Here is a 15601-nt window from a genome sequence, read left to right as displayed (position 1 = left end):
GCTAGCACCGATCGCGGGTGTTACCGGTAAGCCTTTGCTGCAATATGCAGCAAAGACTTACCGGCTATGGAGAGGGCTCGGCCCGCGAGCCCTCTCCATGCACCGGGACCCGGCGCGCGCCGTACTAGTACGGCGCGCGTCGGGAAGGAGTTAAAGGGGTTTCCCTTGGAAGAAAGTGCTAACATTATAATCGCCTAATAATGTTTACACAACAAAGATAATTTTTAACCCATTAATTTTAGTCATTTTTATTGCCATCAATTCCTTGACGGGTCAGTAAGAATCCAGGGTGTGGGGGCGGGGACTCTAAGCGGACACTTCATGATTCCTCTGTGCTATGAGATTCTGTGTGCTGACCATATGCTTAGATTATCAGGGCACAGGGTTTATCAACACTTATTTTGCTTCTGAGCATTTACTAGTATCTGACATCAAAAAAGGAAGATGAGCAATCATGAGAACCACAACATAGATATAATACACAATGAGACACTCAGCTTTGTTAGCTCCCCTAAGCAATGAAACACAGTCAGCTCTGCTATAAAGACCTAATTTTTGTCTGTAGCTTGTAAAGCAAGTCTCTGTATGCTGCTTCTTACCGGCAGGAAGTGCCTGTGTCTGAGCTGGTCTTGTAATGCATAATTAACTTACCGTTACAGATTTCAGGGTCATTCCATGGTACGTTCCCATAGTGTCAATTTTGAAGCCTTCCGTTTCTGCAAGAAAAAAATGAAACATTTTTACTATTGTTGTAAATACAAGTATATCTATTGCTATATTGGCTTTAACCCTTTAAGGAACCAGTCACACATTTTTCACAAATACAGGTAGTGGAAGGTTCCTATAGAGCCCTAGTAACTATCTGACACCCTGCTTTTCGCTATAAATAGTTTCCCTCAGATCCCCATAAAATCAGAGTTATAATCTTGCCTGGTATCTATGCATCTTTGGAGCCAGTCGAGGGGCCTGGCCTAATATCATGTAACCAGGGAGACATCACAGGTCCTTCAGCTACTTAACATTACCAAACTGTATCCCATGTACATATCTGACCATATAAAACAAATCACAGTAGCCTGCATGGAGAGGAGTAGAAGTCCTATTTTGGAGTGGCTATACCCCATTGATTACAATTTTGCATCACTATATTTTAAATCACCATATTTTGTACTTTTTATTGGAATCATTGTGGCATAATTGGGACCTTTTGTTCATTTTTCATTGCATTTTTTGGTGGGCTGCGCAAAAATCTGAATTTTTAAAATGGTGTTTCTTGTATGGGTTAATAAGAAATAAAATAATTATAATATGAGTAATCTGCAACAGATCGATTATTCTGCTGCTGAAGGCAGCTCTGGAGGCACCTCATCCGGACCCCGGGGCTGCCATAGATGCGATTGGAGTTTCCCGATTAAATGGGGTGTGCAGGGTTTTGTTCTCTTGTTTCCAAAAACAGTGCAACATTTGACCATGGTTTGTGCTGGTATTGCAGCTCAGCTGTATAGAGATCACTGGAGCTTAGATGCAATACCACACACTGCCTATGGACAGGTGTGGTTCTGCTTTTAGAAGAAAGAGCGATGTTATTCATCCCCCGGACAATCCCTTTAATGCCTATAGTTTTGGATGAACCCAATACAGGAGTGAGGGCCACTAGCCAACTTACTTTCGGTCATAGGGTCTGGCTGTATGATCACCTGGCATTTTGTGATCTATACAACCATTTGTCACATTTTACTATGAAACCTCATTTACATCCGAGGGAAAGCAACAACAGCCAAGAGACTAGGAGAAATAGAATGGCATTTCCCCTACCCAAAGATCCAGTTCCGTTTAGTTTTCTTTAAACCCCTTCCTGCCAAGTCCCTTTTTTTCAATGATGCATTTTTATTATTCACTCCACTCCTTCAAAAAAATTCTATCATTTTTTTTTTATTTTTACAGGGAAAGGACTGTATACAGGCTGGTTTTCTGCATTAATTGCACTACCTAGTGACAGTATGCAGTATTCAATGATGTTACAGGGAGCGACAATCTAAGCCAAGATGGCAGCGCCCACATGTTGCCTACAACAAAATGGTTACCGCCCGCAATCAGTGCTAGCAACGACTGTGGGTGTTATCGGTGGGCGTTTAATGGAATATGCAGCAACCACCCACTTTATATGGAGAGGGCTCAGCCCGTCATATGTCAGTAAGGGGTAAACAAATGGGGGAAAATGTTTTGGCCAAGTAGTTGAAGTTAAGGGAAACAACATCTGATATAAATGGCAAGCAGTATTAAAGAATCATAACAACAATTCTGAAATGTACTGTATATGTAAAAAACCTATTTTTAATACTATTTTTAAAATTGCTTTTTTAAACTATTGCTTTTGGCCTACCCATCAGATAGGTTAACAATAAAAGATGTGTGGATGGGAGGCAGTTGCTAGTGATATTATATAGTTCAGAATCTCATCTTTCAAATAGCATCACGATTGTGGTTCTTCAAGCTGCAAAGCATGAGATGGACAGTTTCCGCTATTACAGATTAACATGACGTGTCTGAATCGCTGACAGCACTGCGTCCCGTTTCACATATCACATATCGTATAATGATATATGATGCAAGGAGTCCCTAATTCAACACTATTAGTTTGGTACTGCCATTTTACAGGAAAGAAGGGTCTGGTCCCATACTCCACACCTTAAGTCAGTCTGTGATTCACAGATGGTCTTTGTTTATCTGTAGGTCACAGAACTCCAAGCATCAATGAGGTCAGAAAGAGGAGATTCTCACCTTTAACCCCTTAAGGACGCAGGGTTTTTCGGCTCATTTCTCACTCTCCAACTTCAAAAATCCATAACTTTTTCATTTTTACGTGTACAGACCTGTGTGAGGGCTTATTTTGTGCGTGACAAATTTTACTTTCCCGTAATGTTATTTATTTTAACATGCCGTGTACTGCAAAGCTGAAAAAAAATTCCAAATGTGGAAAAATTGAAAAAAAAAAAAAAACGGCACGAGCATCACGTTCTTGTGGGCTCAGTTTTTTCGACTTTGACTGTGCACTCAAAATAACACCTCAGCTTTATTCTTTGGTTCGGTGCGATCGCGGTGATACCAAATTTATACAGGTTTTATTGTGTTTTAATACATTTTCAAAAATTAAACGAATGTGTACAAAAAAGAAAAAAAAATGTTGCCATCTTCTGACGCTAATAACTTTTTCATACTTTGGTGCACGGAGATGTGTGAGGGGTCATTTTTTGTGAAATGAGGCGACGTTTGTATTGCATTTTGAGGTCTGTGCGACATTTTGATCATTTTTTATGTTATGTAAAAAGGTGTAAAAGTCGCATTTCGGACATTTGGGCGCCATTTCCCGTCTCGGAGGTCACAGTTTTTATATTTTGATAGATCGGGAATTTTGGGACGTGGCGATGCCTAATATGTTTGTGATTTTTACTGTTGATTATGTTTTATATCAGTTCTAGGGAAAGGGGGTTAATTTGAACTTTTAATATTTCATAAATTTTTTTTATTTTTTAAACTTTTTTTCTTTTTTTTTCCCACAATTTTTTAGACCATCTAGGGTACATTAACCCTAGATGGTCAGATCGCTCCTACCATATACTGCAATACTTCTGTATTGCAATAAATGGCATTTTTGCAGCTCATTCATTACAATGAGCCACTGGCACATTGTAACGAAACTGCAGAAGCCATGTAGCCTCGTGTCAAAAGAAGACCCGAGGCTACCATGGCAACCGATCGCCACACCCCCGATGACGTTCGGGGGCGCGGCGATCGCAATAAAGATGGCAGCGTTTTTTTAAACGCCGGCGGCGGCAATGACATGGTTAATAGCCGCGATCGGTGCAAGCACAGACCGCGGTTATTAGCGGTGGGGGTTTTCTGCAAAACACAAAAACCCCCACCTTTGTATGAAGAGGACTCAGCCCGTGAGACCTCTTCATACATCCCTTATACCTCTGCGCCGTAGTGCTACGGCGCAGAGCGTTAAGGGGTTAATAAAAAAAACGATATGCAAACAAACAGAAAAAAGTCACTGGGAGGGAGGGAGAGTCAAAAACATTGTAGGGAATGCAAACTTCAGATCTATTCATGACTAGGCTGTAACAATCCAGGGCTCATGGTATGATTAGTAGCATTACAAAAAACATGTTTCTAGCTGCCATAGAGGACACATTTTGAGCAAGTGAAGTGATGCTCCTCCAGGCTCTGTAAGGGCTCTTTCCAGCTTTTTTGAATGAGACTTTTTTCGAAGGAGACAAAAAGTCAAGTTGTAACAAAAATTCAAGAAAGGATATTTCACCTACCTACCTTATGGTTTCAGTGTTTTTTTAAATATATTACATAAAAATTATTCTATGTCCTGTTACAGCCCTCCCATCTTTCCAACAATAAACAAATATGAGGTCCATATACAGCAGATGGATAAATGTGTGGATAAGCTCAGTGAAGAGAAAAGGCTCTAGACAAGAGAATGTATTAAGTCCTCACTAGAAACTAAAAATGTGCTGTGTGAGTGAGAATGGAGGAAAAGTTAATTTAGGAAAGACTGCTAAGAGCAGGAAGGAAAGGAGAAAATAACAGGAGATATAAGGAAATTACAAGTGGACCTGTAATGTCTTTTATGGTTACTTTATCCATTATATACTAATTAATACTTATTTGTTAAACCATAAAAGTAACCAGATTTTTTATTTTTCTGTTTTTCCACAAGCCGTAATTTGGATTTTCTTTTGTTTACAACGCTATATGTTGGCTTGTTATATGCAAGACAAATTTTGTTTTCTAGTGGCACCATTTAATATTAGGTGCCATGTCCTGGGAAGCTAAAAAAAATTCCAAAGGTGGTGAAATTGAAAAAAAAAAAAAAAAAAAAAAAAAAAAAAAAAAAGATGGGTTTTTAGCTGTACAGCTTTTAATGAGTAGTAGAGATGATGCCTCTATTTAATTCTTTGAATCAGTACAATTACATACTTACCAAATTAATATAGGTAATGTCTAAATATCCAAAGCCATTCAAAAATGTTGAGTTAAATAAAAAAAAAAAGTTCAACACTTGAGGGACCCTTTCTTGTAGATGAAAATATTTTTCTTAAAAAATAGAATTTATATAGATAAACAGGTGGAGTTACCAATGATATGGATTTTCTACCCTTAAAGAAAAATAATGGGATATATGTGTTCTAAGTGAGGAGGGAGGCTATTTAAATTTTTTTTAAATGTTTCATATTTTTTAATTTTTAAATATATATATTTTTTTACTATTATTTCAGTTTGATCACTTGTAACATATTGTTGCAATATGAAGAATAACTGTCACTGCAGCAAGCGTGCCCTCCGACGACAGGTCATGAAAGATGGCAGCTCACAGGGATATACCTGTGCCACTGTCATTACACCTTACAGGTTAACTGCCATGATCATTGCCAGCACCGACCGTGGCAGTTCCCAGCAGGTGTCAGCTGTTTAATACAGCCACCCACAGAGTATGGAGAGGGCTCAGTCTGTGAGCCTGCTCAATACTCCCCTTCACGACCGCATAATATTGCTATCATTCCATATCTCTTATTTGGGATATACAGATGTTTGAGAAGAAATGGCCTCCATGAGCAAGAGAACTAGAAGAGGATGAACACATTTAAAAGGGACACTGCTAACAAAATGAACACACAAAAAAAAAAAAAGTATTTTTGCAGCTCAGAATAACGACTGACCTTCTTTTCCCTTAAACCTTTCTTGATCGTATCGATTGTAGATTTGTGGAGCGGGTTGTTTGTTTCTCAGTGTGGGGTCCTAAAGGAAAACATTTTTTTTTTTTTTTAAATGTCACAAAATTTTATTAAGCTTCAGGAATAGCTACTTAAGAAAAAAAAACAAAAAAAAACAGAACAATCAGACATACTTTTGCTATGCAGTCATATTGTCATGTCAACTATACACGTCTACACTATAGTTCATTAGTGAACTTAACCCCTTCACAACCAGCCAGCGTAAATATATGTCAGCTGGTCGTGAATGGGAATATGAGAGGCTCACGAGCTGAGAACTCTACATAGGTGGTGGGTGTCATCTGTATCACAAAGCAAAAAAAAAATTTGACAGGAACTGCCACGACCAGTGCCGGTACTAATCGTACCAGTTAACCTGGTCTGCTGCTGAGGAAATCTACCACCAAAGACAATGCATGATAAACCAGGGTCCCTTTCTCATAGTAGGTAAGGCTGGAAAAAGACGCAAGTCCACCAAGTCTAACCTTTAAGAATTAAATAAATGTTTTTCCCCATAACCCGTGATATTTTTGCTCTCCAGAAAGTCATCCAGGCCTCTCTTGAACATGTACATAGAGTCGGCCATAACAACCTCCTGCGGCAGAGAGTTCCACAGTCTCACTGCTCTTACAGTAAAGAACCTTTGTCTATGGTGATGGTAAAATCGCCTCTCCTCTAGGCGTAGAGGCTGCCCCCTTGTCCTGGTCACAGGCCTAGGTATAAAAAGATCTTTGGAGAGATCCTTGTACTGTCCGTTCAGGTATTTGTACATTGTAATGAGGTCTCCCTTCAGTCGTCTTTTTTCTAAACTGAATAATCCCAAGTTCTAGGTTGTGACTGCGTTTTTAATTTATTTGTTATCCATGGCTTCCTTCCTGCTTAATTCAACATTTATGCTAATGAGCCAGAAAGGCTCTGGGGGCGTTACCAGAGCCCCTTTGTGCTATGGCTTTAAAAGGTTGTTACGCTGGGCAGCAGGTCTCAGTCTCCCTCTCCCCCTGCACTTCCTGTACACTGGATAGCAGTGAGCACACAGTGGGAGGGCCAAGTGCTCCTTTAGTATGGTGCGGCCTATGAATCTGCAGCACTGAGGAGCCATGATAACACACCCATAGCCTTTTAGGCTCATTAGCATAATTTTAATTGTTGAAGTTGTAAGGAGGCCATGGATAAAAAATGTTAGAATATTATCAGTCACGTTGCCTGTATCTATGGTAAGTGTGCCTGGTTCAGCATGCTTGGTTTTGATGGTAGATTTTATTTAAGGCCGTGTTCACACAATGTATTTTAAAACATTGCAAAACATTGCATTGTTTAATCTGAGGCCCTATACTGGTACCGAAGATTTTCTGTACAAAATTGAAGAAGTGAAAAGAACATGCAAACTACTTGCATATATATTTATAAAGTGTCTGCGTGTTGTGGCTGCACTGTGTCCGACAAGACAGAAAAGAAGTGTACCTAGAAGGTGCGTGTTAGGGCTTTGCACCACATTTATTACGGACATCTATTACTCTTTTGATACATCCAATATTTTTATTTGCTATATTATGTAGAAGTCTGGACAAATCATTGGACACAGAGGAGAGTACTTTGCCTGGCTGATATGTACAGTTATCTGTAGCAATGCAGAAGTGTGTCACTTCCGCTAAAGCCATTACAGGACTCTGACAACATGATAAAGGTGGGCAAAAACATTTGGCAACTAAAAATATAGCAGTCTGTGATAAATCTTTGAGATTTCCTGTAATGTGAAATAATTGATCTCCAATAACTTTTTTCCCCCCCTTTTGTGTAGGGATGTTTCTCTGTAAACTGTATACAAAAATAAGTTTACCAACGCATTGGCTAAATTATAGGCATCTAATTTACCATGGGCTGTCTTGGGTTAAAATATTTATAGAAAAAAAAAACCCAAAAAGCAGTATGTATGCATATTTCATAATGCTGCAAATGTAAAACTAAACACTGCATGCTAACATTAAAATAAGTGCAAAAAAGTGGCTCTGGGATTGAGTATACCTAATGTCCAAAAGCAGTCACGTTTGAACAGATGAAAAGCCATCACCTACCGTTGGAGCAGTAGTCTGTACCGGTCTTTGTTCAGGAGCGCGACCTTCTTCTCTCGCCTTCACATTTTGCAGTATTGCAAATATGTTTTTGGCAAAATTCTGGAAGAAAAGATGAACTGAATGACAAAAGAGCTAGGAGCTGTATTAGGGGTGTAATGGTTTTACTTCTTAGTTCTGTGTGTTTGTAATATTTCAGTCTTCTGCTGTCCCGCTCTCTTGGAGATCATAAAGGAACCTCGTGAAATGTTAACATCCCAGGCCTCACATATCAATTCAAACAAAAAAGCTATCATCATACCATTTAAAGGAAACCTACCACTTGAAGTGGCAGGTTTCAGAAGAAAACACCGAGCACCAGCTCAGGCTCAGCTGGTGCCGGTGCTTATTTTTGTTAGTGTTTTAAACCGCGGTATCGCGGTTTAAAACACTTTTTAAACTGTATAGCCGGCGCAGGGAGGTATGCGCTCGGCGCTTACCATGTGCGCGGCTCTCTTTCACTTCCTATGTAGACGCGCGCACGGTAAGCGCCAAGCGCGTACCTCCCTGCGCCGGCTATACAGTTTAAAAAGTGTTTTAAACCGCAATACCGCGGTTTAAAACACTAACAAAAATAAGCACCGGCACCAGCTGAGCCTGAGCTGGTGCTCGGTGTTTTCTTCTGAAACCTGCCACTTCAAGTGGTAAGTTTCCTTTAAAAACAATACTGTACACAGATTTAAAAAAGCCTCAAACACATTCAGTTCTTGCCTTCAGAACAGGTCAGTCATTTCAGGTTTTTTTTAACCCTTTCTGCATGCAAATGAAAAGGTAGGGGCGATTTGTTTCTGCACTTTATGTTTTCAATTATTACCCATTTTCCATGTGTCAACATATTGGCTTTTTTCTACATGTTGCCATCATTCCAACCGTAGTTATCCTTTAGTTCTATAAAAAATTGTAATTGAAACAAATTCTTTGCTTGTGTCTTACATTCTAAGGCTACATTCACACTACAGTATGGGGGAGGTATATACGGCTGACGTATATGCGGCCGATATATACGTCCCCCATACACTTCTATGGGCTCACGGCCCTGTTCGGGAGCCGTACGGTGCAGCACACGTGCGGCACCGTACTGCTCCGTAGCCCGGGAAAAGATAGGACATGTCCTATCTTTTCCCGTATTACGGCGCCGCGGCCATATATCGCTATGGAGTGGGGCTCCAGTGCGCTCACCGTGTGCCCGCCGTGCTATGGTGCGGCGGGCTCACGGCAGTGTGCATGTAGCCTAAGGCTACATGAAAACAAATTTTTCATCCGTGTGCAAACAGTTTTTTTGTGGATGAGACACTGGCATTTATTTCAATGGTCCCATGCACACATTTTTTATTAATCAAGAGGTTGTAGGAAGCTCAGAGCAATTGGTATTCCGGCCTGTGTCTCCAGCCTGTGCTTTTTCAAAGAAGTCCATGGGAACATGAAAAGTTCATCCACATGAGGACTGTATTTGCAGGTCAAGTGCTATTTAGTACAATCATGCGATCCTTTAAGGGGCTGGGACAAGTGAGTGACACAATTGGCTAGTCTTCAGTTTTTTTTCTGCCGATACGCAAAAATGGATGATACTGACCGTATTCTGGGTGCATTTTTTAGTACTTAAAGGAAATTAGTTTGTAATTTTTAGCTGGTGATACGTTCCAATGGCCCATTTTATGACATTTTCTAAAATGCTTTTGTCAGCATTCTGAATCGTTTCAGCTGTATCAGTCCTCTCCTCAACACTCATGCAGTTCCCTCCCCCTTCCTGTCATGGGCATTAAGCAGGTAGAGAAGGGAGGGTGCTGATGTGGAGTACAAGAGGGTGTGCACACACAGGCTGCAGCAGCCCCTTCCCCTGGGACTGACACATTCTAATGTCAGGGAGCCAGGTAATGTATATAAATTGCTGAATTAATTCAGAATACTGACAAAGGATTTAAAAAAAAAAGTCTGCATAGCATAAGCTATTGAAACCTGCCATCAGCTAAAAATTAAATCCCTGGTGACAGGTTCACTTAAAGGAAACCTACTACCACAGATCTCCCTATTAAGGTAGATCCAGTGGAAGGTGCATCTAACGTATGTAAGGATAGCCCTTTTTAGGGCTAATCCCTTACTTCCCTCTATATTTTTAAATCTTTAATTGGGGTAATATGCAAATTTTCTAAAGAGACTACTGGGGCGTGGAGTAGCCAGATCGGAGGCTACACAATGCGGCTACTCCAAGCCCCAGTAGCTTCTTTGATCTTCCTACCCAGATATCTTCAGTGCACAGCTACGAGGAGCTGTACGCACTTGCCTGCGAAGCATGCGTTCTGGGCCAGTGGCTGCGTGTTTTCGGCTCCAAAGCCAGATTTGCGGACAAGTGTGCGCAGCTCCTTGTAGCTGTCCGCTGAAGATATCTGGGTGAGAGAATCAAAGAGGCTACTGGGGAATGGCTAATCCAAGCCCCAGTAGCCTCTTTGCTATTGCTATATTACCCTGTTTAAAGATTTAAAAAAAAGATAGAGGGGAGTAAAGGATTAGCCCTAAAAAAGGGCTATCCTCAAATACGTTTGATGCACCTACCACCAGATCTAACTTAATAGGGAGATACGTGGTGGTAAGTTTCCTTTAAACTATTTTATTATATCCATTATATTCCATTAGGGACATCACATTGCAATATTTGCTATTCAACTGAAAAGCCTCTGATCCAACATTAAAGATTTTCCTTCATGGCAGCCCTAGGAGAGCCTTGTAATTACAGTGTGAATTACCAATGACAAAAGAAACTGAGCGATAAAGGGGTTAAATTTGTGGGAACCGTGAGCATACTGACCACGGCCATTAGTGCAGGAATGGATTTTGAGCACATGCAAACACTAGACATACCTGTACATCCAGGTGAACAAAGCACTTGCTCACCCGAATGTTGTGGTAATGTTGTGGTGTGGTTAGAGGTTAAGCTCAATTTCCTGGGGCTCTCAGTTCCAAAAAAATATATATAAAAATAAAATATATAGGTCATCAGTTGCTGCAAAAAAATTTTTGAAAGAAGAAAGAAAATAGGAGGAGGGAACTGGCACAGTTTGAAAATGTAACACTCACTTTTCCTGTACTCTGCAGTATGGTTGTTCTTGTCCTCCACACTCGCTCCCTACTGACAATGTCCCTGGTGACATCCACCTCTGCATCAACAAAACTTCTCTGTTTTAAGGCTGTTATATCATCATCCAAATCCGTTTTGATAGTAGTTTTTCTTTTTGCCATAATTTTGGCTTTGATAGCAGCAATTTTTTCAACTGACATGGCTTCTGAGAGGGACCTAAAATATTAAAGGGATAAAAATTGAGAGAAAGCAAAGAGGGAAGGAGGAGTATAAAGTTGTGCTGTGTCTGGTCCCCACTTTGACCTTTAACCTCTTAACGCTCAGCGTCCGATATATCGGACGCTGAGCCGATGCTGGTTCAGCTCAAGATTTGAGCCGAACCGACATCGGGAAACACGGGGTGCCGGCTGTGACTGATAGCCGGCACCCCAGTGTAACACCCGCGATCGGAGTTGTCTCTGATCGCGGGTGATTAACCTGTTAAATGCCGCAGTCATCGCGACCGCGGCATCTAACATGCACCTGGGGGGTCTTTCCCCCACGATCGCCCCCCCCCGAATCATTTTCGGGGGGGCACCGATCATTGCTACGGTATCACCGGGGTCCGATCTGGACCCCAGTGTTACCTGCAGGAACTGCCGGTAAGATGGCGTCTATGACGTCATCTTACTGGCAGAGTGCCACCCTATGCAAGTGCATAGGCTGACACTGATAATGCCCTGCAATACATAAGTATTGCAGGGTATTATTATGAACAAGCAATCAGATTATTGCTTGTTCATTTCCCATGGTGGAAAAAGTGAAAAAGTAAAAAAAAAATTATTCAATAAAAAAATAAAGTAATAAATCACCAAAAATGCCCAAAAGCCCCAAAACATATAAAGAGACATATAAATAAAAAAAAAAAAGTCTATCCCATGGTGGATCATGTAAAAAAATTAAAAAAAAAATGTTTTTCAATAAAAAATTACTTTATAAATCACTAAAAATGCCCATAAGCCCCAAAACATATAAAGAGACATATAACACTCAAAAAAGTCTAAATCATAACACAAACCCCACATATATAGTATCACCGCGTCCGTATCAACCAGTAGAATAAAAATAAATAATTATTGAACCCGCACGATGAACGCCGTAAAAGAAAACTGTTATAAACCCTCCAAAAATTATGATTTTTACCTATTCAATCCCACAAAAAATGCTATAAAAAGTGATCAAAAAAACATATGTACTCTAGAATGATACTGGTGCAAAGTACAACGTGTCCCGCAAAAAACAAGCCATCAACCAGCTCCGTAGCCAAAAATGTAACAAAGTTATGCCACTTGGAAGATGGCAATACAAAAATGATAGATTTTTCCCCACAATAGGGTTTTATTTTACAAATTTAGTAAAACGCAAGAAAATATATTCGTGTCTGGTATCCCCGTAATCGTATCAACCCATAGAATGAAGATAATATGATTATTAGTCTATAGGGTGAACACCACAAAAAAAAAAAAAGGAAAAAAACCAGTAGAGAATTGATGCTTTTCTACTCCTGCTCTCAAAAAGAAGTTCCTAAATTTTCAACAATAGGTGATACCAACCCCAAAATGGTAACATTGGAAAAAGCATCTCATCCCGCAAAAAAAATGGCATCACATGGCCCTAATAGAGCAAAAGCGAAAATTTTACAGCCTTCAAAAGAGGCCAGTGAGAAAAGTAAAATCCTGGCAGCTGTAGGGTGCTCCTTCCCTTCTGCGCCTCACTGTGTGCCCATAAAACAAGTCATGGCCACATGTGGGGGGTCTCTGTACTCGGGAGAAATTGTAGAACAAATTGTATGGTGGGTTTTGTATTTTTATCTTTTGGAAATGTTAAATTTTAGGGCTAAATGAACGTATAACCGGCACAATTTGACTATTCTAAATTTCGCCTCCATTTTGATGTAATTACTATGAAGATCTCAATGGGTTAACAATCTTCGTAAAATCTGTTTCTGATAGCTTGAGGGGTGCAGATTTGAAATTGGGTTGATTATATAGGGGGGTTTTGATGCTAAATAAGTAAATTTTCATTCAAAACTGTATTTATCCCCAAAATAGTCAATTCTGAAAATCCGGAAAAGCGCTATTCGATTTGTAAGCCGCGTGACATCAAAATAAATTATCCAGACATTTCAAAAATGGTGAAAATGTAAAGTAGACAAATGGGAAATGTTATTCAGCAATTTATTTAGGTGGTACATCTATCTGCCTGAAAACACAATGATTTCAAAAATGGCAAATTTTTCAGAAAATTCATCATATTTTCTTTTTTTTTGTAAATAAACGCAAAACTTATCAACCAAAATTTACCACTAAAATGAAGTACAACATGTGGGGAAAAAACAATCTCAGAATCGTTTTGATAAGTAACAGTGTTCAAAAGTTATAACCATATAAAGCGACGCATGTCAGAATCCAAAAAATGGGACTGAGCCTTAAGCTGTAAAATGGCTGCATCCTTAAGGGGTTAAAGAGACTGTCTGATTGTTTATAAAATGAGGGAGTCAGGCTGGGGAGGGATTTTTAAAACAAACAAACCTGCACTTACCTCCTCCATCTCTCCCGCTATGCCATCTCGCTGCTGAGATCAGCTAGGGAATTTGGTTAGGCCTGCCTTGGCAAAACTAGTTAACCAGTACAGAGGGTAGAGCAAGAAGCATTTTTCTAATATTTGAATCCACAATGCTCTTAAGAGGAATTGTTTTTAAATTGGGAGAAATCATGGAAACTATTTGAAATAATATTATCGGCACTAGGTCCCTAGATGAAACATTGTTATGGTATAATGACAACTCACCTGATATGAGGTCAGTTCCGGCGAAAAGGTATTGAAATATGGGTTAGACATTTGTCACAAGTGTTTGTGGATGGGAGTTTATTATTGCTATATTACAGGCAGAGGTCGCACTAACATTTTCCCAGAAGGGTAATAATACTCCTCTCACCATTTTTGAGGAGTAATTTCAGCAGAGGAGTATGAAATTTTGAGTAATACAAATATATTACTCCTAGTCATATATAGTGTTAATAGACTTGTTCCATATGACTGTTTGTACTCTCAAATGTCTGATTTTATTTTTAGATGTCCACTATGATTTGGCGCTACAGAATATGATGGCTCTATATAAAGATTATTATTATAGACATCTATTTATAAAAAAAAAAATGTTACAGCCACTGTTTTTGTAGCTACTTGAGACAATTGTAGTAATTTCTGGCCCCAGACACACACAAAAAACTGGCCGGGGCTGACGCCGGTCCCAGACTTCCCCCACATAGCGGGTCGGGGTTGACACCGCTAAATTTATTTCATTTATCTTTGGGGGATTGAGTGTACAATGCTTTTATGTTTTTTCCTGTTTTTAATTTAATTTTTGCTGGTTTTTTTACTTACAATTTTTTTGTCAGAGACACGTGTGTTCCCTGCTAATCTTATCTATAGATCACAGATAAAAGTGATCTAATGGTAACAGCTCATTGGATCACTGTTTCAGTGATCTGTATACAGAGACATGCAGAGAGGATGCATATAGCATCTTCCCTGCATGCTTTTCACTGCATACAAGGGCGATTGTATGTATAAGGGACGATAGCATCAGCCCATGTCACCGTACAGGATTGGGCTGTCACAGACAGCTCAATATTATTCATTGCTCTGTGTGCACAATTGCACACAGCCATGGGGATGGATGGATCTACTCACTGCTCCAACCCCCGAACAATGTAGAAAGTCATGTGACATGAACTCCGGTTACATGACTTTCCATCGGCGCCGCAAGAGGACTCGGCAGGGGAGGACTGAGCAGCACTGTATTGTTGCCGAGAGGTGTGGGCGCGAGCTGGGATCCTGGGCAGCGCCGGCAGCCCAGGACCCAGCTAGCAGAAAAACCAGCAAGTGTATTTATATGCATGGTGGATTTTTTTGGAGAGTAAATCAGTATCTACAAGCGTCATAGATGTTTTCTTGATCTCTGATTACAGGGATGTTATGGGTTGAAGAGTGCATTTGTTATGGTATTGGCAGATATCACAGGAACTGAAAATGGATAAACATTTCATTAAAATAACAGGGGAAACTCATGTGTATCAAAATGGTTAAAACTACATAGAGCACCAAGAAGATTGTTTGGTGAAGTAATATTCAAAAAAAATTTCAACATAATTCTAAAGGGAAATGGGAATTCAAAATTGGGAAGAGTTAAGAATTTATAGGAATATTAAGAAATGTTCATTTTATTGTAGTTATTTTAATTTGGTAAATAGGATTTATTATACCCTTGTTCTGTAACATAAAATGAACATTATAATAAATTCGAGGTGCTGTAAATGTGAAAAGAGGCAGATTTTTTTTTAATTATAGTATGGTCTTGTCTATGATCTGTAGCTTTCGGAAAGCGGGGTTGTGGGTTAGTTGAAAGTGGTATTTTTTCATATTATATTTGTATATTGATATACATATTGCATAGTGCATATTTGAATTGTTACCCTTTTCTATAAATTATTGATTTCAATAAAAAAAAAAAAAAAAAAATGGTTTCCTTAAGACAAAGTGTATTTCAATAAATATGAAGTTCCCCTTGTGACATTGCACACAATACAGCT

At 39.6% G+C, this 15601-nt stretch overlaps 1 protein-coding gene across 1 annotated transcript in view; it reads right to left on the bottom strand.

Moving 5' to 3' along the window:
• Positions 1 to 15601, bottom strand: part of CDC73 (cell division cycle 73) — a 49751-nt gene that overhangs the window by 20627 nt on the left and 13523 nt on the right. The window contains exons 7-10 of the mRNA XM_072128235.1: positions 10967 to 11183; positions 7859 to 7957; positions 5733 to 5811; positions 652 to 716 (exon numbers count right to left, since the gene is read on the bottom strand). Coding sequence (XP_071984336.1) covers positions 652 to 716; positions 5733 to 5811; positions 7859 to 7957; positions 10967 to 11183 — 460 coding nt within the window. The remainder of the gene's footprint in view (positions 1 to 651; positions 717 to 5732; positions 5812 to 7858; positions 7958 to 10966; positions 11184 to 15601) is intronic.

Source organism: Engystomops pustulosus, chromosome 10, assembly GCF_040894005.1.
Source record: "Engystomops pustulosus chromosome 10, aEngPut4.maternal, whole genome shotgun sequence".
Classification (NCBI taxonomy): domain Eukaryota; kingdom Metazoa; phylum Chordata; class Amphibia; order Anura; family Leptodactylidae; genus Engystomops; species Engystomops pustulosus.
This window is presented reverse-complemented; position numbering and strand designations above follow the sequence as displayed.